At 51.3% G+C, this 24,751-nt stretch overlaps 1 protein-coding gene across 3 annotated transcripts in view; it reads left to right on the plus strand.

Moving 5' to 3' along the window:
- Window positions 1-22,180, plus strand: part of MED12 (mediator complex subunit 12) — a 76,792-nt gene extending 54,612 nt beyond the window's left edge. Inside the window, exons 28-44 of one of the 3 annotated variants that reach the window (XM_084639115.1) lie at window positions 137-208; window positions 535-698; window positions 807-968; window positions 1,056-1,167; window positions 1,390-1,479; window positions 1,930-2,039; window positions 2,790-2,925; window positions 3,166-3,327; window positions 3,953-4,330; window positions 4,686-4,836; window positions 5,109-5,314; window positions 6,301-6,381; window positions 6,673-6,890; window positions 7,722-7,887; window positions 16,193-16,351; window positions 16,556-16,637; window positions 21,775-22,180. In XM_084639115.1, coding sequence (XP_084495241.1) covers window positions 137-208; window positions 535-698; window positions 807-968; window positions 1,056-1,167; window positions 1,390-1,479; window positions 1,930-2,039; window positions 2,790-2,925; window positions 3,166-3,327; window positions 3,953-4,330; window positions 4,686-4,836; window positions 5,109-5,314; window positions 6,301-6,381; window positions 6,673-6,890; window positions 7,722-7,887; window positions 16,193-16,351; window positions 16,556-16,637; window positions 21,775-21,818 — 2,493 coding nt within the window. In that variant the 3' untranslated portion in view covers window positions 21,819-22,180. Of the gene's footprint in view, window positions 1-136; window positions 209-534; window positions 699-806; window positions 969-1,055; window positions 1,168-1,389; window positions 1,480-1,929; window positions 2,040-2,789; window positions 2,926-3,165; window positions 3,328-3,952; window positions 4,331-4,685; window positions 4,837-5,108; window positions 5,315-6,300; window positions 6,382-6,672; window positions 6,891-7,721; window positions 7,888-16,189; window positions 16,352-16,555; window positions 16,638-21,774 lie in introns of all 3 variants that reach the window. The other 2 variants (XM_084639116.1, XM_084639114.1) reach the window with 2 other exon arrangements.
- Window positions 22,181-24,751: the final 2,571 nt, after the last annotated feature.

Below are 24,751 nucleotides of genomic sequence, written 5' to 3' on the forward strand. Positions count from 1 at the left end.
CATTCATAACGTTAGTCTCTAAAACACGTTCACCTTCTTGAGGCCAGGGAGAAGATTCATCACTGGAGGAGGGGCTGTGTGGGCTGAGGAAGTGGTTGGGGGGGAGGCTAATTTGCAGTGTGTCTGTGTGTTACAGAACTTGGACCAATGGACAATGAGGCAGTCCTCGCTGGAGCTGCAGCTCATGATTAAGCAGACAGCAAATAATGTGAGTTGTGTGCTGAGCTTAGAGAGCTGCCCTGCATGTTGGTGGGGATCTCTCTGTGTTTCCAAGTGGGGGAAGGACCCCTGGCAGGGAGCATGAATGTGGGGAACATAAATGGGGGAGGATGCTTCGGGAACAGCTCACTGAGAATGGATGAGTCGCCCAAGGCTAGCTGGCATGAGGGAGTTTCACTTGCTAGGATTGCGCCGAGCTGTGCTCAGGCGAACAGGCTCTGTTGCTGTGGTCAGCCAGTGCCCCAAGTGCTCTAGAAAGAGGAATGGTGTTGCAGGGGGGCGCTGCACTCCACTCGCCACTTCCACTCTCTCTAGGAGATGAATTCCTTGTTAGAAAACATTGCCAAGGCCACGATTGAGGTGTTTCAGCAGTCAGCAGAGACCAGCTCCGCTAACTCCACTGGAACTGGAGTCAACAGCATCAGCACCGTGCCTGTGAGCACTGCATCTGCCAGCAACAAAGCCAAACCAATCCTAAGGTAGGTGCTGCCCCAGCTTCTCTCTCCCTGGGACAGTGGGATCCTTTGCAGAGGGACTCTGGACTATGGGTTGGCTCACTCAGCTTTTTTGTCTGCCCTGTGTCGCAGTTCCTTGGAGAGGTCAGGAGTGTGGCTGGTGGCCCCACTTATCGCCAAGCTGCCAACATCGGTGCAGGGCCATGTACTTAAAGCTGCTGGAGAAGAGCTGGAGAAAGGACAGCACCTGGGGTCATCGTCCCGCAAAGAGCGAGATCGCCAGAAACAGAAGAGGTGGGCTCTGGGGAGAGGTCAGGAAGCCCTGGGCAGCCAAACCTAGCATTTGGTATTGTCTAGCTCACTTCCTCTTCTTCTTTCCAGCATGTCCCTCCTGAGCCAGCAGCCCTTCTTGTCACTGGTGCTGACATGTTTAAAAGGACAAGATGAGCAGCGAGAAGGCCTCCTTACCTCACTCTACAGCCAGGTCCAGCAGGTAGGCCCCTTCCCAGCCCCCAAAAGAGCTTGGGAACAACAGACCATCCAATTGGACCTACCCTCACAGGGTGGCATCCTCCATGGGGAAGGCATCTCCCTCATTCCCATCATCTCTACTTTCCCCCTATCCCAGACTGTGAGGAGTGGGGAGTACTCACTGCTCCCCCTGCAGTGCAGGGTCCAGCATGTGAAGTCCTCACCTTTCTTCTAAATCTCCTAGATTGTTACAAACTGGCGGGAAGATCAGTACCAGGACGACTGCAAAGCCAAACAGCTGATGCATGAGGCCTTGAAACTGCGACTGAATCTGGTGAGCAGCAGGAGAAAAGGGGGATAAACAGAGAGCCCTCCCTTCTAGGGGTGTGCAGGGCATGATGAAGATTTCCCTGGCTCTTCTGGGTATGAAGCCATGCGGGGAACGGGATGGATAGAGAGACCTGGCTGTCTTGTCCGGACAGGAGACACCTCTGTGCCAGAACATACACCTTGAACTCTTTAAGAAATGCTTATTGCAGATTGGTCACAGCATTGCTTCCCTTTTCAATTTGCTGCCAAGCTGGCAGGGAGAGCCACTCCAGGGCCTAAGCTGCTCCAGGGCCTACAGCAGGGCACCCCCTTAGCTGGGATGTCTGGAGCTTGTCCCCCCTCACCTGCCCATAAGAGGTGTCCTGGCTTAGCCTCCACTCTGCCTTTTGGGTTCTGGGGTTCCCTGTGTGGCAGGACAGTGCCTGGGCTCTGACTGACTTTTGTTCCCTGCCAGGTCGGGGGGATGTTTGACACAGTGCAGCGCAGCACACAGCAGACAACAGAGTGGGCGGTGCTACTCCTGGACATCATCAGCAGTGGGACTGTCGACATGCAGTCAAACAAGTAATTGTCTCCTTCAAGTCTAGGAGCAGGGCCCCTCCCACGGGGAGTCTAGAGTTAGTCCAGCTCCTCTCCTGGTGAGGGCAAGCTGTCCCACCCACATGCTTCTGTCCCATGTGGGAGAGTCAGCCCGCAAGCACGTACAGACCTCTCCTATGAGAAGCTTGTGGGAACCAGGGATGGCTGAAAGAGGCTTAGGAGAAATAGTGGGCAATTAGTTCCGAGTGCGTAGGCGCATATGGCAGCAAAAGGGCCCTCACACTCCATGGGCACATGCAGAGCAGGGAGAGGACAGCCCCCTCTCTACAGCACGAGCACTGAACTCACCTGGACATCATTATTACCAGAAAGATGCAGAAAAGCTGTGAGGAGCTCAGGGAAGAGCTGAGGGACTGAGGTGTGAGGAGAGGCTGAGTGAGTGTGCACACAGGGGCACATCCAGCTGTCTTGAGGGTGTGAATGCCAGGGGGAGTTACAAGGAGAATGGGATGTTGGGGGATCTGGGAGGCCGTGGAACAGTTTTCCAGAGGAGGAGATGGGGATTGAAGTCTGGACAGTGTGCTATAAGATGTCCTGTGCTGGTGAGTCCAATCCTGCCCATCCCCTGAGGGCATGCTCCAGGTGAGCTAATGGGGCATTTTCTCTGTGATGGCAGAGGTGCTCATGCAGCCCTGCATTTCTGGGTGGTGCTGAGCTGTGGAACTGCAGGGTCTTCCCCTCTCCTGACCTTAGCCTTTCTCCTCTGCCCCTCAGTGAGCTCTTCACTACAGTGCTGGACATGCTGAGTGTGCTCATCAACGGCACCCTGGCTGCGGACATGTCCAGCATTTCTCAGGGCAGCATGGAGGAGAACAAGCGAGCATACATGAACCTGGTCAAGAAACTCAGGGTGAGGAGGCCCTGGCCAGTATGGAGAGCTGGGGCAATATGGTGTGGTGGGCACAGAGGGCAGGGGCAGCGATATAAGAGGGTATGGAGAAGTGGTTGGTGGGGCATGGGGTGATAGAACAGTGGTGGTTGTGGGGCAGAGCACTGTGGGGGGTGACAGTGATAGTAGGGTGGGTTGCATTGGATGCTGCTATTTGAATGGCTCTCTGACGCCTTTGTCTCCACCTCCTGCCTAGTGCAGAAGGAGCTGGGCGACCGACAATCCGACAGCCTGGAGAAAGTGCGACAGTTACTTCCTCTTCCCAAGCAGACTCGGGACGTCATTACTTGCGAACCTCAGGGGTCCCTCATTGACACCAAAGGCAACAAGATTGCTGGCTTTGACTCTATTTTCAAGAAGGAGGCAAGTAATCCTGTTCCTGGGTCTCTGAGTCATGGCTGCCGGTGCACAGACAGCCTCTGGCTCCTCATGCCTGGAGCCTGTGCTGGTGTCTGGAAGCATCTGGTTTGTTAACCCTCTTGCCAAGTACTGTGTTTTGTGCAGCTGGCCAAAGAGAGCCAGGGCCCTCGCACTCAGGGTGGTATAGCCACATCAGAGAAGGGCAGAGTTAAGGTGTTTTAACCCATTAATAGTTGCAGGCAATATCTTCCAAGACGTCACGAGTACGACTGATAATGATTTAAATGTTGGCTGTGTGCCCACGACCCATGCCATAGCAGCTTACAGCCTATGTGCCAGCAGGAGACGGGTGAAGGGTTTGGGGGATGCATTGAGGAGCAATAGGAGACAATGTGGTGAACATTGTTTCAGAAGAGACACGACACTGGTCCCTTGAGAGCCAATAGAAATGAGGGTTTCCTGGTGGGGGTGAGCAGGGACCCACCAGTGAGGAGCTGGGCCGCTCTTCAGGAGCCCTGCTCCATGGAGTGGAGTTGGTGGTATAGGCTCAGTGGCTCCCTGTGCCCTTGCTCAGGGGCTGTTAGTGACTTGCGGGGTTGCTCACTGACTTTCTCGTCTTTCTTTCAAGGGTTTGCAAGTCTCCACGAAGCAGAAGATTTCCCCCTGGGATCTGTTTGAGGGCCTGAAGCACTCAGCCCCCCTCTCTTGGGGCTGGTTTGGGACTGTGCGGGTGGATCGTAAGGTGTCCAGGTTCGAGGAGCAGCAGAGGCTCCTGCTGTATCATACACACCTGAAACCCAAGCCCCGCAGCTACTATCTGGAGCCTCTGCCACTGCCTCCCGAAGAGGAGGAGCCCCCCACACCTGTGGCCCTAGAGCCAGAGAAGAAGGTTGTAGAGCCAGCCAAGGCTGATAAAGCCAGCTCCAATCCTGCCACCTCCACTGAGGAGCGCAAGAAGAAACCGAGCAAGAGCAAAAAACGCAACCAGCCTGCCAACAAAAGTGAGGTAACATGGCCTTTCCTGCCAGTCGTGGACCTGACACGGGGCTGTGTCCCACCTGCAACTGCAGATCTGCCCTCTCTGCTCTGCCTGTGAGGAGCAGATGGTTAGTGCTTTCCTTTCCGAGAGGCGTCCGTGAAACGCTGGACCTCTTCCCAGCATTCCCCATGAGAGGAGCCTCTCTGGGTTTCTTGAGGAAGAGGCAGTGTGTGTGCCTTGGCATCCTTGCTAGGGAGAGGAGAGGCTGCTCGTAGCTCTAACTAGCACACAGCATCCTGTGCCTTTTAGCTTTGTGACCCAGTTGTCAATTCCTGGAGGCTCCAGGTGTGCAGCTCCCTCTCACTCCTCCTTCCTCCTGCAGGATTTTGTGTTGGGCCCTGGTCGAGGAGTCTCCTATGGAGTTGGCATGACCGCAGACCTCATGCATCATCAGGCTGGGAATTCCATGTCTAGACTGGCATATGGGCAGTCGCCAGTGGGTCTCTATGCCCAGAATCAACCTCTGCCAGCAGGTATGTGTGGGGGAGAGGAGACTCTTACTACCCTGCAGGTAGCAACTTTAAGGGAGTCCCTTTTACATCATGAGCTTCCGTTTCTGTAGCCTGTTACATCTGACAGGTGTGCGAATGTAAGAACCAGACACAGCTGCCTGGGCTTGGCCTGGCTAGAGACGAATAACCAGCAGGGTGTGCCCTTTCGCAGCTGCTCCTGCCCTGGTGTGGTGGGACAGTGGTGGGTTGGATGTGTGTGACTCTGGCCCTTTCTCTTTCTCCTCCTATTGCAGGTGGCCCTCGGCTGGATACCTCCTACAGACCTGTACGCATGCCCCTGGGAAAGCTGGTGCAGAGTCGGCCCTCCTACAGTGGGGTGCTGCCTTCGGGGATGAGTGGCATGATGGGAATTGACCCTTCCTACAAGCCAGCAGTCTACAGACAGCAGCCTCCAGTTTCCCAAGGGCAGCTGCTCCGCCAGCAACTTCAGGCTAAGCTGGTACGGCAGAGCTGTATCCCACCCCTTGCGGCGCAGTAGTCCCAGAGCACAGTGGGTCCTGGGTTGTGCTCGCTGGTTTTCATTTTCTTATTCATGCTGGAAAACAAACTCCCCAACGCTCTTCCTAACCCCGCATTTCCATCTGCCTCAGGTAGCTGGTGTTTCTATAGCACCTGTGACCTCGAGGGCCCAGAGCATTTGGCATCATCTGGGTCCTTAATTCCTTTCCTTCAAAGTTGTGCGCCCACAACTTTGATTGAATCAGCCGTGATGGGGAGACTGACATTGAGAATGAGCTAGTGCCACTGTGACTGTGGGGCCAGAAGGGGGCGCCAGGCCCAGCTCTGGGAGGGAAGGGTTTAGTGCCACTGTGACTGTGGGGCCAGAAGGGGGTGCCAGGCCCAGCTCTGGGAGGGAAGGGTTTAGTGTCACTGTGACTGTGGGGCCAGAAGGGGGCGCCAGGCCCAGCTCTGGGAGGGAAGGGTTTAGTGTCACTGTGACTGTGGGGCCAGAAGGGGGCGCCAGGCCCAGCTCTGGGAGGGAAGGGTTTAGTGTCACTGTGACTGTGGGGCCAGAAGGGGGCGCCAGGCCCAGCTCTGGGAGGAAAGGGTTTAGTGTCACTGTGACTGTGGGGCCAGAAGGGGGCGCCAGGCCCAGCACTGGGAGAGAAGGGTTTAGTGTCACTGTGACTGTGGGGTCAACAGAAATGGAGGCAGGTCTGTTCTTTAGCCTGGCCTGGGAATGTCCTCCAGGGCCTTGTCCTGATTGGAAGGTGGGGTTCCTGCGAGCCCAGTTGCCCACTGCTGGGTCCCATGTGGCCGTGACACTCCTGCCTGACTGAGTCCTGGAGAGGACGGGCTGTTGTCTGGCTTGAGGAGTGCTTCCAGACCACTGCTGGGAGGAGCTCACAGAGGATGGCAAAGAGTGAGCCGGACGGTCCTAGGTCTTCATGTTCCTGAGTGTGAATGTCTTGTGCTCCTTTTCAGCAGGGCCAGGGAATGCTGGGGCAGCCGCCAGTGCGCCACATGGCCCCTACCCCTTCCTATGGAGCCCTGCAGCCTTCCCAGGTGAGTGGGGCTTTCTCTGCCTGGGAGGAGGAGGATGAAGGGCCAAGTGGGTTCTGGTGGAGCCAGCACTGTGTGAACTCCTGCTGCAGGGCCCTGGAGCCACCTGGTTCTCCCCTGGGGTCCCCACTTGCCAACTGTCATGAATATTCCAGTCTCTGGGAAGAGGGCGAAGTGGACCATGAGGCCCTGGGTTTCTAATGCGGCCATTTCTGTGTCCCCGTGGGAAATGCCCCGCCCCAGCACTCCCTCTGTATCCCAGCACATTTAACAAAGGCTCTTTCTTCCCCTCAGGGTTACACACCTTACGTCTCCCATATAGGCCTGCAGCAGCACCCCCCTCAGTCCAGTACAATGGTACCTCCCACCTATTCCAGCCAACCCTACCAGAATTCCCATCCCAGCTCAAACCCAGCTCTCGTGGATCCCGTCAGACAGATGCAGCAGAGACCAAGTGGCTATGTGCATCAGCAGGCCCCTGGCTATGGCCACGCCCTGGGCAACACACAGAGGTACCTCCCAATCTGCAGACGCTGAGCAGCTACAGATGTTGCACAGGGAACTTCTCCAGTGTAACTGATTAGACAGGACCAGTCGACAGGGCCTGCTATAGCTCTGGTGCTGTAGTGGTCAGCATCTGGGAATCCTCTGTGCTGCCTGAGCTGATGGCCTTGTCCAGCTCCTTGTCAGACCCAGAAAGATATTACAGCCAGGAGGGAATTCAGTGAGTAGGATGGGGAGAGACGTGTGTAAACCCCAAGCAGGGAAAGGGGTTAAGAGGCTGTGACTAGTAGGGGAGGGATGGAATTAAGAAAGGGGAAATACAGGCTGAAGGGTAGGGAAGTCATTAACCACAGGTTTGGACCTGACCCCAGGGGAGAAGGGCTGGGACCCCAGTCACTCTCAAACAGGTGGATCTGGCCAGGGAATCATTGCCGCAGGGGAAGGGCTGGGTGCCCTTTCACTCCCTGACCAGGGTATGGATCTGACTGGGAGACTGTCCGTCCCCCCAGGGGGAAAGGCCTCAATGCACCATTGTTGTCCTTCAGGGGGATGGATACGGCCAGGAAATTGTCCCCAGGAGCAGGGCTCGGAGTCCTGTTGCTTGAGACTTTTTAACCTAGACTGGACAAACCTTTGAAAAGGTACAGGGAGAATCCTGGGTGCCTGGGTCCCGAAGTGGGTGCTCTGGGCTCTCCGAATGGGTAATGTGGGAGGCTCTGGTTCTGGCCATGCTTGCTCTGACGCATTGGGTTTTCTTAGACCATGAGAAGCTCGGGCTGGGTTTAGGGAGGCTGCTCCGGATCCGCAAGAGCCCCCGACCCTTCTCCTTGTTGTGTAAGGTTCCCTCATCAGGCGATGCAGCCAGCGCCGGTGATGAGCGGGATGAACCCGATGAGCGCACAAGGGGTTCCGTCGGGGGTCCGGCCCAGTCCGATAGTGCCTGAGCAGCAGCAGCAGCAGCAGCAGCAGCAGTACCTGAGGCAGCAGCAGCAGCAGATGCTGAGGGTAAGTGGGGGCCTGCTTCTTTTTTTCACCTTCTCCCACGTTAGCTGAAGAGACGGAGCTGCGGGGTGGAGGGCCTGCGACGCGCCACTAGCCCAGATGGTCCTCTGCTCTGTGCAGTGCTGGGCCCTTGCCGGCAGGGGAGCGGATGGCGGCCGGGGCGCTCTCTGTCACACTTTGTGCGACACGCGATGAAGATGCCTCTTCTGCGGGGGCGTGGCTGGTCTCTCCTGTTCCCCCCAGGAGCTGTGCGCGCCTGGCAGAGAGGCCTGGGGCGGCGCTTGGCTCTCTCTCGCAAGTCTTCTGACACACACAGTAGAAAAATCCGTTGGGCCGATCCCCCATTGGTCTGCTCTCAGCTCCAGCTGAGCCTTTGGAATATTGGCCGAAGTCTGGCTCACAAAGCAGTTAGTGATGCTAAGCTCTGAGCTTTACTGGGACGTCGCTGCCAAGTGCTGCTTGGTGCAATGAGCTGTAGCCGTGCCAGTCCCAGGCTGTTCCAGGGACAAGGTGAGTGAGGTCATATCTTTTACTGGACTCACTTCTGTTGGTGAGCGAGAGGAGCTTCTGAGCCACACAAAGCATGTGGCTCAAGAGCTCGTGTCACTCACCAACTGAAGTTGGTCCAGTAAAAGATATTATCTCGCCCATCTTGTCTCTCCAGTGCGGCTTTAGACATTCTTCGTGAGCCAGATGTGTCCAGGCTTCTCAATGAGCCTCTTTAACTGGAGATCCCCACCCAACCTGAGGCAAGGGCAGGACATTTCCATAGAGGAGAAGTTTTATAGGGTCATGTAACTGGAATGGAAATGACTACGTTGATTGTAATTCCCACCTGTAGTGAGTTCAGTGTGAGTCTGTGGGTACATTCATATTTCATATTGTTCTTTCACTTATTCTGAAATGAGTGTGTGCACACAGTCTTGCCCAAAATCACAGGGGTGAGCAGTAAAGGCAGCTAAATTGTTTCACTGACAGTTTATATGTAGATGAGCCCTCTGGCTTTCCAGTGTGACATGTCATAGAATCATAGAATATCAGGGTTGGAAGAGATCTCAGGAGGTCATCTAGTCCAACCCCCTGCTCAAAGCAGGACCAATCCCCAACTAAATCATCCCAGCCAGGGCTTTGTCAAGCCTGACCTTAAAAACCTCAAAGGAAGGAGATTCCACCACCTCCCTAGGTAACACATTCCAGTGTTTCACCACCCTCCTAGTGAAAAAGTTTTTCCTAATATCCAACCTAACCTCCCCCACTGCAACTTGAGACCATTACTCCTCATTCTGTCATCTGCTACCACTGAGAACAGTCTAGATCCATCCTCTTTGGAACCCCCTTTCAGGTAGTTGAAAGCAGCTGAATATCCAGGTAGACCTTGGTGAGGCTTCCAGCCTTGCCTTTGGGAGACTGTCCCATGGACTAGAAGTTTTCATTATTACAAAATGTCCCCTAATATTCAGCTTTTATTTCCTTTTGCAAAGGGCTCCTTAGTTGTTCCTTGTATGCAGTCTTACAGTAGACAGTGATGTGCTAATTTTAGGTGAGCACTCAGATAGAAACTCCTCCTAGATTAGGAGAATCTGTGTGTTAATGGAAATGGATTATTCCCAGGATTTAGAGTAGGGTTTGATGAATATTGGATGCATGACATCGATTACACAGTAACATAGGTATTAACACACCTGCTCCTGAAATGATAGAAATCGATGGAGAATTACAAGGGAAATTTTACTTTAAACAATTAATTTTGGGGGCTACTGGGTTCAAGTAAACTGTATTCCCTAACTGATTGTAAGGTCTAGCTTTTTAATAGTGTCCATATGCGTGCTCCGCTGTAGGTTTATCTGAGTCTCTGTGCTGCTGATCAGAGAATTTGGTAGCAGTGTCTGTTTGGCCTGAGCATGCACACTCCCCCACCCCAGTCTGCCACGAGGCTAACCAGCGTTGCAGGGGCAAACCCTCCCCAGTTCCTTTTCAACCACACCTGGCTAGAGATAGAGCTTTACCAGTCCGTTAGTGGATCATTACTTTTTATAGAATTGCTAATTGTGTCTCTAATCTTTTAGAGCTCCCTTTTCTTTTTCACTCGTGTATCTTTTATTTATTTATTTAGCTAAAAAAAAAAAACAACTTTAGTTTAAACATAGTTTTTCTTTTACCCCCTTCACACCCCCCACCCCCGGAACAGGGTATGCCTGGTTCACCGGGCTTCAAGAAGTGTCTCAGTTGCAAATAATCTATCCCTGTGACTGATTGACATTCTCAGTGCATCTGCTATAGAAGAGAACCACATCCCACAGAAGTATAGTTTATGCCAACAATTGACACAGAGATCTAGAAAGGATAGGGAACTGAGACTCAAGCTTCTTCTAATGGAAGCGGCCCTCCAACCACCTTCGGAGTTGCACCAAGACTCCGGACAGCAGGAATTCTCACCGCAACCCTCTACATCTAAGGGTGGTGAACCTAAGAAGTCAACCATGAGCCACTCTCACAGTGCCTCTAAGAAAAAGGCCGGTAGTCCCCACAGCAAGCCCTGACCAAGCCAAAACCCATCTCGGCTTGCTTGGTATCATCAGTACCAGTGGTAACGAATCCTGTACCAGGGACTCGCAGGGTACCTACTGCCCCAACAGAACATGTGGGGCTGCCTAAGGACCTGATGGGCACAGGCAAGGAATCCTTGGTATCGCCTGGGCGTGAGAAAACGAGAGAATCCACCCTGGAGAAGGCTCCTGAGGTGCAGACCTCAGAGTTGGTACCATCACTCCAGGCACTGGCAGACCGCGCAATCAGGACAGCGTTGCGAACTCCTTCGATGCAGACATCTCAGCACCACTAAATGCTTCTGGTGTCAATGACTGTGACACCACCGGATTTCCAGTCCATGACAGACGTTTTGGTGTCTGATGCACTGGACTCCTCTCTACTCGGTACCAGGGCCCCGGCACTGAGTCCACCCAGAGCTCCAGGCTCACCGGTGACATACACCCCCATTTTCAAGGGCTGAGTCAGATAGAAAGCAAGAGGACGTAGTCTTCTGCCACTCCTCTCATCCACCCTATGGTACCCATTTCCAGTATGTACCTCAACTGTACTGCCCCTCTGACCCCCAGCCTCCTTGGTATGGGCAGGCATGGTACCAACCTCCAGGGACTTTCCCACCCTCTCAATGGCTTTACTGGGATCCTTGGCAGACAACAGAGACACCGTGCCTCCTATGGCTCTAGCTTGGCCTATCAGGAGCCCATGAGATACCCACTGAATCGAGGGCATCCAAGCCCCCTGAACAGTCAGGAGGGAACAAGAGGCTGAAGTCGAGGAGGGGATTACCCCCCCAACCCTGACCAACTTCTCATCTTCATCACCACGTGAGATAGTGATGCCCCCTTCTCCATCGTTGGCAGATGATTTCAAGCTTTTCCAGGAGCTAGCTTTACATTGCATGCATTACAACTACCATTACAAAAGGTAACCGAGTCACACCATAAACTATTGGACATTTTACTCACCTTGTCCAGACTAGCTCTCCCTATTAACAAGGCCCTCTTGGACTCTGTCAAACTCATATGGCAGACCCTGGCATCGGTCCCACCGACTTGCCAACGGGCCAATAAAAAGTGTTACCTGCCGGCGAAAGAAATGGAATTTCTCTTCTCCCACCCACCCCCCAATTCAGTCGTGGACATGCTGAGCTCGAGAGGCCATCAGCATCATCTGAAATCCAGCCCCACTTTTCACAATATATTCATCCCAGTGCTTGTATGAACCCCGCAAAAAAGTCCAGATTCTCCAAAGGGAAATCTTTGGGCCCTCAACCTACTTCTTCGCAGCCATCCATCTCAAAATGACAGTTTTGATGGGTTGGTTGAGGTGCCATCAGACCAATCTCTTCAATATCATCCAACATTGGAAAACCCCTCTCATCCCTATGGATGCCGGCATCTTGACCCTTTCCGCAGCACTTGGGAATGGATAACCTCCGACAAATGAGTACTGGAGAGTATTCGAGATTGGTACTCCATCTATTTCTCCTCCCCCCCCAAGCACCCTTCCCCATCCCTCTTTAGTGACCCTTCTCATAAGAACCTATTATGACAAGAGATAGACCATCTCCTCAGTATAGGATCCATAAAACCAGTACATCTAAGACGCAAAGACTTTTACTCTCACTATTTCCTGATACCCAAGAAAAAGCGAAGTTGGAGACCCACGCTAGACCTCAGAGTGCTCAACAAATTTGTCAAGGCTCAGAAGTTCAAGATGGTCACTTTAGCGACAATTATTCCAGCATTAGAAAAAGGTGACTGGTTTGTGGCCCTTGACCTCCAAGATGCGTACTTTCACATTTCAATCATACCATGTCACAGAAGAGATCTCAGATTGACACTAGGCCAGGATCACTACCAGTATAGGGTACTCCCTTTTGCTCTCTCATTGGCCCACAGAGTATTCTTCAAGATCCTGTCTGTGGTGGCAGCTCACCTACATTCCCAAAGTATTATGATCTACACTTACCTGGACTATTTTCTCTTCAGGGTGCATTCCTTCATCAACACCCAGCAAGTTACCAATATCACTCTGGATCTGTTCAAGAATCTGGACCTACAAATCAATGCAAAAAATCAACATTAATACTGGTACAGAGACTAGAATTCATAGGAGCCAATGTCCACTCTGAGCAAGAGTGCTTCTCCCACAACACAGGTTCCTCAGTCTATCCACACTTATAGAGACAGTGCAATCCAGCCCTCCAATATTGGCTTCAGCTTCTGGGGCACATGGCCGCAGGCTCATCAATGATAGCTCAGGCCAGACTTCACATGAGATGCCTCCAATTATGGTTCAGTTCGATTTACAGGCCAAAAGACAACATAGACAAACTCCTATTGATGCCCACCAAAATCAAATAATCCTTGAATCCATGGAAAGACCAGCAGACGTGTGCATGGGAATCCCGTGCACTGAGCCTTTCCCATCACTATTTCTCACCACCGACGCATCTCTGTTAGGATGGGGCACACATCTCAATGATCTCACAGCGCAGGACAAATGGTCTCCATCCAAGACGTGCCTTCACATCAATCTACTCAAACTCAGAGCGGTCAGGAATGTGTGTGCTCATTTCCGTCTGCTGATCGGAGACACGCACACAAAGGTAATGACGGACAATATAGCGTGTCTGTATTACATACACCATCAAGGAGGCACCAGTGGAAGCACTAAAGCTATGGAACTGGTTTATTTCCTACAATGTTACAATAGCAGCAGCTTAACTACCAGGAGTACACAACATGATAGCAGGCAGTCTCAGCCACAAATTCCCACACAACCACAAGTGGGGGATAGACTCAGACATATTCTGAGGTACTCTGACATATTCTGACAATGGGGGACACTGATAATAGACTTGTTCACTACTTACCAGAACAAGAAATGTCCACGGTACTGCTCCAGAGTGGGCATTGGCCAGCACGTCATGGGGGATGCTTGCCTCCTCTCGTGAGACAAGGGCCTTCTTTACACCTTTCTCCCATTTCCTCTGTTGCTGAAATTCCTGTTGAAAATAACAAGAGAAAAAGCAAACATCACACCAGTTGCTTCCACCTGGCCCAGACAGACATGGTACCCTTACCTGTCACAACTGGTGCTGTGTCCACCAGTGACTCTTTCAACCACTCCTTACCTCCTCTTGTAGAACGAAACCCTCTCCATCCCAACCTATGGATACTACAGCTCAAACCCTGGCTCCTTCATGGTTCCAGCACATAGAAACATCATGCTTAAAGAGGTACAGGAAGTGTTGTTCCACACTAGGAAAGTGACTACCCATCGCACTTACCTATAGAAGTAGACTAGATTCCAGAGGGAACTGTACAGCATAAGCTCATAAAGTCGCCCCCCCCCATGTGGAGAGGAATATGCATCAGCCTTTGCCCCTTGAACTATGATTTCTATACACTTCACTCCAACTCACTGGTTTAGATAAGGCAAAAACTACTATAAAAGATAGATTTTAAGTAATTATAAGGGATAGCAAACAGATCAAAGCAGATTACCTAGCAAATAAACAAAAAACGCCAACTAAGCTTAATATACTAAATAGATTGGGTATGAATTAGCAGATTCTCACCCTAAGAGATGATACAAGCAGGTTGCAAATTCTTAAGGGGCAAGTTGCACTTGCTTTACAGCTTGGAATCCCCAGGTGTTTCATACACAAGCTAGAAATCCCTTTAGCCTTGGTCCAGTACTTCCCCCAGTTCAGTCTTTGTTCCTCAGATGTTTCCAGGAGTCTTCCTGTATGGGGAGTGAAGAACCGCAGATGATGTCACTCCCTGCCTTATATAGCTTTTGCATATGGTGGGAACCCTTTGTTCCAAAGCTTGGTTCCCAGACAAGTCTGTGGAAAAATACTGACATCCCAAGATGGAGACCAGCATCATGGGGCCTGGTCACGTGTCCTTGTATAGTCATAGCACCCATCACCCACAGGCTGTCTGTGGTGTTCTCAGGAAGGCTCACCAGGTGGGAGATAAGCTTCTCTTAAGGCCTGTTGTTCTCCCTAATGGCTCATTGACCTGAATAGGCCCTTCCCCACCAGCTGTCTAGACTGAAAGCATCTTGCCTAGTGGGCATTATCCAGGTGTAACTACATTTGAAATATAGATACACAGTCCACATTCATAACTTCAGATACAAAAATGATACGTGCATACAAATAGAATAATCATATTCAGCAAATCATAACTTTCCCAATGACACCGCACATGACTTACCTTGCCTAAAATGCATCCTAATTATGCTATGACCATATCTTAATAATATCACTATGAAGAATATGGGATGCAGTGTCACAGACGGCGTTCCGTATTGCCATTACCTCGGCTAGAAGGATAGGGGAGATAGCAACCTTGAGGTCGCATCCCCCCTTCACAGTGTTCTTGCCTGACAAAGTCTTGCTTAGACCACATCTGAAGTTCACTCCCAGTGTGACTTCCACATTTCACGTGAACCAACTCATTCACCTTCCAACCTTTTATCCCAAGCCTCACCAGCATAATAGGGCAAACCATCCTCCATACACTTGATCTAAGGAGAGCCTTGGCCTTTTATTTGGACAGGACAAGAGGTTTTAGAAAATCTTCAAGACTCTTCCCTCTGTCATGGACAGGTCTAGAGGCATAGCAATTTCAGCTCAAAAATTCTCTAAATGAGTCTCAAATGATCAAACTCTTTTATCAGATGTGCAATTTAGCACCCCATCTACAATCTCACACATTCCGCAAGATCGGTTTCCTCATCCGTCACCTTCTTCAAGGGTATCCCTATATCATAAATCTACAGACCAGTTACCTTAGCATCTGCGCATACATTTGCTGAACATTATGCCATCCTTGGGGACTCTGCTGCAGATACCAGATTCGGCGCCATGGTACTATCATCCATCATAGACTCGACTCCAGCACCCCAGCCTCCAGGAGGGGATACTGCTCCGGAGTCACCTACAGTAGAGCACCCATAGGGACACTACTCGAAGAAGAAGTTACTCACCTTGTGCAGATGTGTGTCCCTGTGGGTGCTCCACGACCCGCCCTCCTCCCCTCTACTTCGGAATTTTCATCATACGTTCTGCAGTAGAGAGGGAATTGGGGAAGGTTCACCTGAGCAGCATTGGGTAGCCTCACGGCAGGGCATGCACAGGCCGAGCAGGTACTGCTACCAAAGTTCTCCGATCAGCAGCCCAGGGGGACAGACACACCTCAGTGGAGCACCGTAGGGGGACACAGCTCGAAGAACCGTCGTTCCTGCACACGGTGAGTCATTTCTTCATGCACGCAACGTTGCATGCATGTTTTCCGTTCTGTTTTCTTCTTTGCTTTTTCAATTAAAGAAAAAAGCGGGTCCAGAATTTTCCCAAACATCACCATCAACCAAGCCCGTGAGAGCGTGGCTCTCTGGTGGTGACGTCGCAGGCGGTGCAGACCCAAGCGACTCCCTGTGCTGGGCCACGTCAGGGTGCCGCTGCCGGCATTTCAGAGGCGTCTGCCTGCCGGTTACGGCGCTGGACGCAGGGATTTGGGTGGTCGGGGCTCTGTTGTGAGCCCTGTGAGGGAATTCACTTCCGCCATGTCACCCGTAAGAAAACCACGTCTAGTGGTCAGGCTGAGGGGCAGTCAGGGAAGGTCGCTGTTTGTTTCTTGAGTCACAGATTTTTCCCTGTAGCGTTCCCTAGGCCACCTGTCTCATTGCATCGCCTGCCCCGGCGCATCGCCAACGGTCTCCTCTGCTTCCGCTTTTCCAGCAGCAGCAACAGCAGCAGCAACAGCAGCAACAGCAGCAGCAGCAGCAGCAGCCCCAGGCACCACCACAGCAGCAGCCACAGGTGTCCACCGTTCCCCAGCCACAAGCCCAGGGCCAGCCTCCCGGCCTGGGGATGCAGGCTCTTCCTCCTCAGCAGCCCATCGTAAGTGTGTCACAGAGCGAGAGGGGACGAGCCCTTTGCCATAGCCCGGCCGTCCACAGACCCTCCCTCCTGCTCCCTGCAGCACTCCGCTTCTCCGCCCCACTAGCTGCTGCCCAACACGGGGAGCACGTGCTGGCTGCCTGCGCGAGGGCTGAGTCCCCACCAGCCTAGCGGCTCTCGCTCACCAGGTTTCTCTCTCTCTAGTTCCAGCGCCAGGGCCTCCAGCAGACGCAGCAGCAGCAGCAAACGGCTGCCCTGGTCCGACAGCTTCAGCAGCAACTCTCTAGTAAGAAACCAGCACTCCTCGTTCCCCTTGCCCCGCCCAAAGTGTGTGTCTCTCCATAGAACTGGTCCTAGTGTAAAGTGATAGCTGGGGGCGGGCAAGCCCCCGCTCCCCTGTTTCTTTACACACCATCTCACTGTGACCACAGGTCGTTGGGGAAGAGCCAACATGACTTTGTAAAGGGAAAGCATGGCTCACCAATCTGTTAGAGTTCTCTGAGGGGATCAAGAAATGTGGGCAAGAGGGATCCAGTGGGTATAGTGTACTTAGACTTTCTGAAAGCCTTTGACAAGGACCCTCACCAAAGGCTCGTAAGCAAAGTAAGCTGTCATGGGATAAGAGGGTAGGTCCTCTCATACATCAGTAACTGGTTAAAAGACAGGAAACAAAGGGTAGAGATAAATGGTCAGTTTTCAGAATGGAAAGAGGTAAATAGTGGTGTCCCTCAGGGATCTTTACTGGGACCATTACTGTTAAACATATTCATAAATAATCTGGAAAAATGGGTAAACAGTGAGGTGGCCAAGTTTTCAGACGATACAAAGTTACTTGAGATAGTTAAGTCCCAGGCAGACTGCAAAGAGTTACAAAGGGAATCTCATAAAACTGATGACCAGGCAAGAAAACGGCAGATTAAATTTATTGTTGCTAAATGCAAATTAATGCACATTGAAAAACATAATCCCAACTATTCATACCAAATGATGGAATCTAAATTAGCTGTTACCACTCAGGAAAGAGACCTTGGAGTCATTGTGGATCGTTCTCTGAAAACATCCACTCAAAGTGCAATAGTGGTCAAAAAAGCGAACAGAATGGAACCATTGGGAGAGGGATAGCTAGTAAGACAGTAAATATCATAATGCCACTGTATATATCCATGGTACGCCCACACCTTGAATACTATGTGCAGTTCTGGTTTCCCCATCTCAAAAAAGATGTATTAGAAATGGAAAAAGTACAGAGAGAGGCAACGGAAATCATTATGGGCCTGGATCAGCTTCCACACGAGGAGAGATCAAAAAGACTGGGACTGTTCAGCTGGGAAAAGAGATGATGGGTGGGGTGGGGGGTGGATATGAGAGAGGTCTATAAAATCATGACTGGGGGGAGAAAGTGACTAGGGACGTGTTAGTTATCTCTTCCCATAACACAAGAACCAGGTATTACCCAATAAAATTAATAGGCCGCAGGTTTAAAACCAACATCAGGAAGTACTTCTTCACTCAAAGCACAGTCAACCTGTGGAACTCATTGCCAGGGGATGTTGTGAAGGTCAAAACTATAACAATGTTCAAAAAAGAATTAGGTAAGTTAATGGAGAACAGGTCCATCATGGCTATTATCCAAGATGGTCAGGGATGCAACCACATGTCTGGGTGTCCCTAAGCCTCTGATTGCCAGAAGCTGAGTTTGGATCATGCATTAACTGCCCTGCTCTGTTCATTCCCTCTGACGCACCTGGCAGTGGCCACTTTCAGAAGACAGGATACTGGGCTAGATGGACCATTAGTCTGACCCAATGTGGCCATTCCTATGTTCTATTGTTAGCAGTACCAGGGCCGCAGGCAGAGAGAGGAGCACAAAGTACTCCCAACCAAGTGAGCAACCGTGTAGACCTGTTGCAGATAGAGGGGCCAGGGCAGCAGTGTCTGTGGAGGCTGTCGGGCAGCTCTCCCAAACGTGTCAGGTCTGCTTTTCTGGATGTACCACTCCGTCGTTGCTGGCTCCCAACGATCCCAGCGGGAGTATAAATTCTGGAGCTCGTGCCTAATGGGGCAGCCAGGGAGGTGCTTTATTCAGGGCATGGTCAGTGAGAGACTTCTTTTTATTGAGCACTGCCATGCGGGATGCTGTCTGAGCCCCAGCAGGGCGGTGTATCCCTCCAGACCACCCTGCTGTTGTACAGATCACGTCAGTAATTTGATATAATAAAACTGGCAATTGAACTATTAAACACCCAAGCCAGAGCCCTCCCCAAAGGAATGCTGGATGCAAACATATGCTGCCTTACTTCCCAGGACGCAGCCCAGCCATGGCTTTGCCCAGGTGTATTGAACCCTGCCCGAAGTGACCACATCTCAGTGCAGCAAAAGGGAGGGGTAGCTCAGTGGTTTGAGCATTGGCCTGCTAAACCCAGGGTTGTGAGTTCAATCCTTGCATGGGCCATTTAGGGATCTGGGGCAAAAATTGGGGATTGGTCCTGCTTTGAGCAGGGGGTTGGACTAGATGATCTCCTGAGGTCCCTTCCAACCCTGATATTCTATGGTTCATCTAACACAGCAATGCCATCACTTTGCAGTCTTCTAAATACAATTTAAAATTGGATTCCGGCTCCTACTAAATTCTTCCTTTGAATCCCAGTATCTATACATTATTTTTCTTATGAGGCTGTGACTGCAGGAACTATTAGATATTCCTTTATGGGCTGTGACATATTCCTTCCCGTGCCTGTGTATGCTTCACTGAGGCTGCGTTATACACTGAGCCAGTGCGATGCAAGTGAGATTGCAGAGTTTTCCAAGGTGTTGAGAGCCATAGTAACAGTCAAGAAAAAGAATTCAGAGGCGCAGGGTGGCTGGTGACTGGGGTAAATGGTCCTTTTCCCTTCTAAGGCCACCATTTCCACCCTGTTTCTTGACAGGACTGGTTGCCTGATTGGGTTATGGAGCCTTTCACTTCTAGACTCCAGGAAGAAATCTGGCAGTGCTCAGTACCAACCATGTGGTAGTCTTGTGTGGACTTGGTTGATTGGGTTTCTTTCCATAGATCCCTAGAATGTGCACTTCATGGGGGACGGCCTGTGACTTTCTTTGTCTTAAAAGCACCAGGAACGCTTATGCCACGGCAGAAGTCGTGTTTTATCTTTCCTATGTAAAAAGTGCATTTATAATCAGCCTCCAGAAAAGTCCACACTAAATAACAGCCCAACAGTAATACTATCCATCAGCCTGACCACGTATCGCCCTGGTCCCTCTGAGAATGCCTGAGCAAACAGCTTAAGCCTTGCAGCATGCCCTCCTCTGCAGTGGAGGAAGTGAATTCTAGGGCTGAGTGCCCCCAGTTAGTCCAATCTGAGGGGCTTCTAGTGCACGTGGCTCCAGGGGATAGTGTTGAAATACAGAGAGAGGCTGCCTCTAATAAGTTTCGTAACCAGCTCGTGAATCTCTCCTCTGTCCCGGTTACATACACAGGGCGAAGCTGTGTAAAGCGCTGCTGTGTGGACTTACCTACTGTGCTGCCTCCCATATCGGTGCATTCCTGAAAGTCCGAGCTGCTCTCCCACAGGGCCTCGGGGTGGGGCGAGTGCCTGGAGGACACACACCGCGTGGCACCAGCAGCTTGTATGGCATCCCAGAATGCATTGCCCCTGGCAGAGTGGAAAAGAAGGGAGGACCAGCCATACTGGTTACACTGGCATGTAATGCCAATGCCTCCCTGAGTAGTGAGTGTGTTGTGCACAGACACAAGCCTTGTTTCAAGCTGGCCATGTCACTAACTGGTTACCCACTGAGTTTAAAGTTGTAGTGTAGACAGGCCTTAAATCATAAAGGTCTTTATAGAGTAAAACCATCCCCCCAGATTGCACCGCAGTGAACGTGGGGCCAGTCAGATCCCAGAGCAAAGGTGTATGATGTTCCCTGTGAGAAGCACCACTCCAAGGGTTGCTCCTGTTTCTCTAGCTGGAGTTTCCGAGAGCCTTTGGGCATGCTCCCATGTAGATCATATTGCTGTAACTGGGGCAAGGTCTTGTATCCAGCAGAAACCTTGCAACCTCCTTGCTGTGTGAAAGAGGCTGCAGCTAGGGATAAACCTCAGTGACATATCCCAGCTAGAGTGTGTCTTGGAGACTGCTGTGTTCCAAGTGCACACATCCCCGTAGCAGGAAGCACCATCGCACTTGGCACAGCTCACTCCCATTGTGGTTAGTCTCAGCAGAGAGCACAAAGCATCGGGTGAGCCATGCTCCTCCCTGTCCAGCTCAGGATGAGACCTGGGGCAGGAGACGCTTGCGCTGCTGTTGTCTGTGCTGTACCGTTAGTCTCCAGGACTGTCAGGTTGATGCCTTCATGAGCAGTGACTTTGACTAAAATACTTGTAGAGGAGGAAAAAAAATCTCTCCAATGCCCCAGTTACCAGCAGGCTTTCCCAGTGTGGGGTTGGGGCTGGGGCTGGGTTTGCCCTGCCCTCCTGCTGAGGGCCTGCCCAGCAGCATGCTGTATGGCTGGCTTTTGTAATGGAATGACAGACTCTGAATGCTCCCTCTCACTAGTAAACCGACAAGTCATGGAAGTCTGGCCCCACAGGGCTAGTGAGTCCTGTAGTCAGGAGCCAATCCTGGAGCACACTGCATCTAAAGATGATCAGCAAGAGCATCCGAGTTGGTCTGGAGTTCGAGGGGAGGCAGGTCTCTAAGGTTGCCTGCTGTCAAGCTAGATAGGTCTTGAAACCAGCAGCTGGATAGTAAGTGGGAACCAGTGTGGTCTATGAGCACTGATGACATGCTCCTGGGTGATGTGAGCCTCTGAATTCTGCACTAGCTGAAGTTCCCAAGTTTTCTTCAGGTTAGATGATTGGTGGGAACTCCAGGGTAGTTAGCTGGCCCAGCGCAGCTCATACTGTGCACGCACCTGGTGGTGGCGGTAACAGTGTTTGGGTTTCTGTATGGCGGGGGTGCTGCACAGAACTAGGGTTACAGGTGTTCTGTTTAAAAGAGAAAAGCCCAGACGATAATTCAACTTCCAACCTCATCACCTAGGCAGCTACCCGCTCCCTTTCAGTGCCACATTGTTCCACACCTATTTCACACCAAGGACCAGTGTGGAGCTGAGCAGAAGAGGCGTAGAGGGCTGGGTTTGACACAATTTATCCCCACCTTTCCAGGAGCAAGTGGAATTTTGATAGTACTGCTATCCTAAGCCCCAGGAGCTGGCATCAGAGTGTGTGGCATCTGAGCAGAGCATCAAGTGCCACAAGTGATACAGAGGTGCAGTGTCCCAGTCTAAGACCCGAGTAGCCCCTTCTCTTGCCTACCTAACCCCTCCTCTTCACAATCAGACTCTGAATTGCAGAGCTGATGGGCATCTCCTAGCTGGACCAGAATCCTGTGATTGTCTAACTCTGTGTTTGATCTGAACAGATACACAGCCACAGCAGAACAACAACCCATTTGGACGCTACTGAGCCAGGAGGGAGACATCACTGTGGACTGGATACAGCCTCCCGCATTGGGGGCTGTTCCCAACCCCTCTGTCCCTGGGGCACCTGCCCAGGCTCCGTGTTCTGCAGCTGCCCTTCTTGGAAGGGAGGGAGTGATTTTTATCATAAAGAGAAAATGTTTTTACTCCGGTTTCTACAAAGGTTTATGGAGATCCCATGTGCTTGGTAGTCTCCCCTCCCCCTTTGGTTTCAGTTTTTACTCAGTTTTTAGTATTTTTGTTAAAATAATGATTAAGACATTGTAAGATTTTGTACTTTATTTATACCAGATGAAACCCTGTATTGCAGACGTCCTCAGACAAATACAGAGAGCTTACTTTGCGAAAGGGGTGTGTGTGTGTGTGTGCACACGCATACGTGTGTGTTCAGAGTCTGAGCCCCGTGACCCTGACATGATCCCTTTCCCGATTCCCCTGCATTCCCACAGACCCTGCCCTGAACTACTCCCATATAGGGCCCAGCGAACTATATACACCAAATCTCAAGAACTGTAGTCTGCACCTTTCCTGCTCCTGAATAAGTGCATTGTTCAGCCTCACTAGGTTTGTGTGTGGAACGGGTCTCTCATTTCTTGCTCGCATGTTTTGCCCAGGTTGTTCTCTCCCTATGCTCACTAGTTGGGAGGAGAGTTTTGATAGTGATTCAGAGCTGCCCTTTAAGCAGCAGTGTCTTGTTACCAATCCACGGAGAACAAATGGTCCCTGCACACTTCCGCTGGTGGGATCAAGATGCCTGTGCAGCCAGGATCCTGAACCTGCTAGGGTTTGTCCTGGCGAGGATAAAAGGTGTCTAGGAAGGAGGTGAGGTGGCAGTTAACGCATTCTAGACCTCATGTAAACTTTCAAGATAGATTCTAAGGCCAGAAGGAACTGTGGTCAGATGTTTGGCTGTATGTGTGTGTGTGTTCTTCCTGTGTGCTGCCTCAGCTCTGCGCAGACAGCCAGCACAGCAGACCTTGAGCAAACTGCCCAATGACCACAAGATCTGTTAAGGTACGAAGGCACTAGGCCAGGTTTATTGTCAACAAAGCACGGTAATAGCACCTGGCAGACTCTACAAGGATACTAAGACAAGTATACTGGTGACAATGGACGTGGTTCAGTGAATGGTGGGACTTTTCATTCCCCCCTCAGCTGGACAAAGATACTCTCTCGATGCATCTTTATACCCTGATACAAACAAGTTACTTACTGCCTCTGACATAGTTAGTCACTGCCCCCTGATGTGCCTAATTATCACCTTGTACATGTTGGTTCAATCAAAACATCTCAATTATGTACTGTTATCCTGACCTTATCTTTTAGGAGGGATCAGTATGTTCCTGTTACCCTTGGAGAACATTTTTGAACCATCCTTGACATCAGGATGTTTTGGTACCACTTGATAGCGGGATGTGTTTGTGTGAATATTCTGTGCTTAGCGCTTCTTAGGAGTGTGTATTTCTGCAGTATTAGCCCTGTTCTTGCCAGATTCTGTGAGCAGGTCCTGCCTCATACGAGGCCTCTGATACAAGGGTTTATGTCTCAGACTCTCTTCCTACTACATGGACCATTGTGATCATCTAATATGACCTCCTATGGAGAATCCATTATGACCCTCAGTAAGCTGTTCCAATGGTTAATTACTCCCTCTGTTAAAAAATTACGCCCTATTTCCAGTCTGAATTTATCTAGCTTTATCTTCCAGTCATTGGGTCATGTACCTTTGTCTGATTGAAGATTGAAGAGTCCATTGTTAAATATTTGTTCTCCATGTAGGTACTTATAGACTGTAATCAAGTCACCCCTTAACCTTCTCTTTGTTATGCTAAATAGATTGAGCTGCTGGGGTCTGTCACTATAAGGCATGTTTTCTAATCCTTTAATCATTCTTGTGACATCTCTGAACCCTCTCCAATTTATCAACATCCTTCTTGAATTGTGAGCACCAGACATGGGCACAATATTCCAGTATTGGTCACAGCAGTGCCAAATATAGAGATAAGATAACCTCTCTACTCCTACTTGAGATTCCCTGTCTCTTCTTCGAGTGATTGCTCATGTCCATTCCAATAGGTGTGCGTGTGTGCCACATGCACGGTCATCAGAAAGTTTTTCCCCTGGCGGTACCCGTCAGGTCGGCTGTGGAGACCCCTGGAGTGACGCCTTCATGGCAATGTATATGGGTCCCTGCCGACCCACCGCCTGCTCAGTTCCTTCTTACTGCCAGTGACGGTCGTTGGAGCAGGTCAGTCTCTTGCATTCGCAAGAGCCTACCTAGTGGTTCCCTTTTCTTAGTTGTATATAGTTGTTAGTTTGTGATATATTAGTTTGTAGAGTAGTTGGACTTACTTTGGGGGGCTTTCCCCCCCCCCAACCCGGTCCTAGTATCCCCAGGCACCAGGGCGTGCCTCGGTCTCAAGGGTTTAAGGCGTGCGAGAGGTGTGCGAAACCTATTCCCACAGGTGATCCCCATGCTGCCTGTCTCAAGGGTTTAGGAGAGGGCCGTCAGACAGATAAGTGGACCAATTTGCAGGAGCTTCAGACCCAGGACTAAGAGAGCGCCGGACTATCTTTTGAAGCTCCTCCTGATGGAGTTGACCCTCCGCCCGCAACCGGTACCGGCAGCAGTACCGGCATCATCGGTGTGCAGCACCCTGGCCTCGGTGGGGGATGTCCTGGCACCGAGGAAGGACTCCTCCAAGGAGCACCGGTGCCGCTCCCCAGCCCTTAAGGCCATTGCCACCAGGCGGCACCGCTCGCAGTCCCCACTGCCGCATAAGAAAAAGAAGGCGGTCAGGGGTCGTTCCTCTGTCAAGAAGCCGCGAGGGGATTCCAGCGGGGTGCATCCTCCAGCGGGACACCCATGGCCTGGGCCTCAAGACCTGACACCGTCGACTCCGCCCCAGCGGGAGGCCC

The sequence above is a fragment of the Lepidochelys olivacea genome (genome assembly GCF_965140295.1).
Source record: "Lepidochelys olivacea isolate rLepOli2 genome assembly, chromosome: 9".
Lineage (NCBI taxonomy): Eukaryota > Metazoa > Chordata > Testudines > Cheloniidae > Lepidochelys > Lepidochelys olivacea.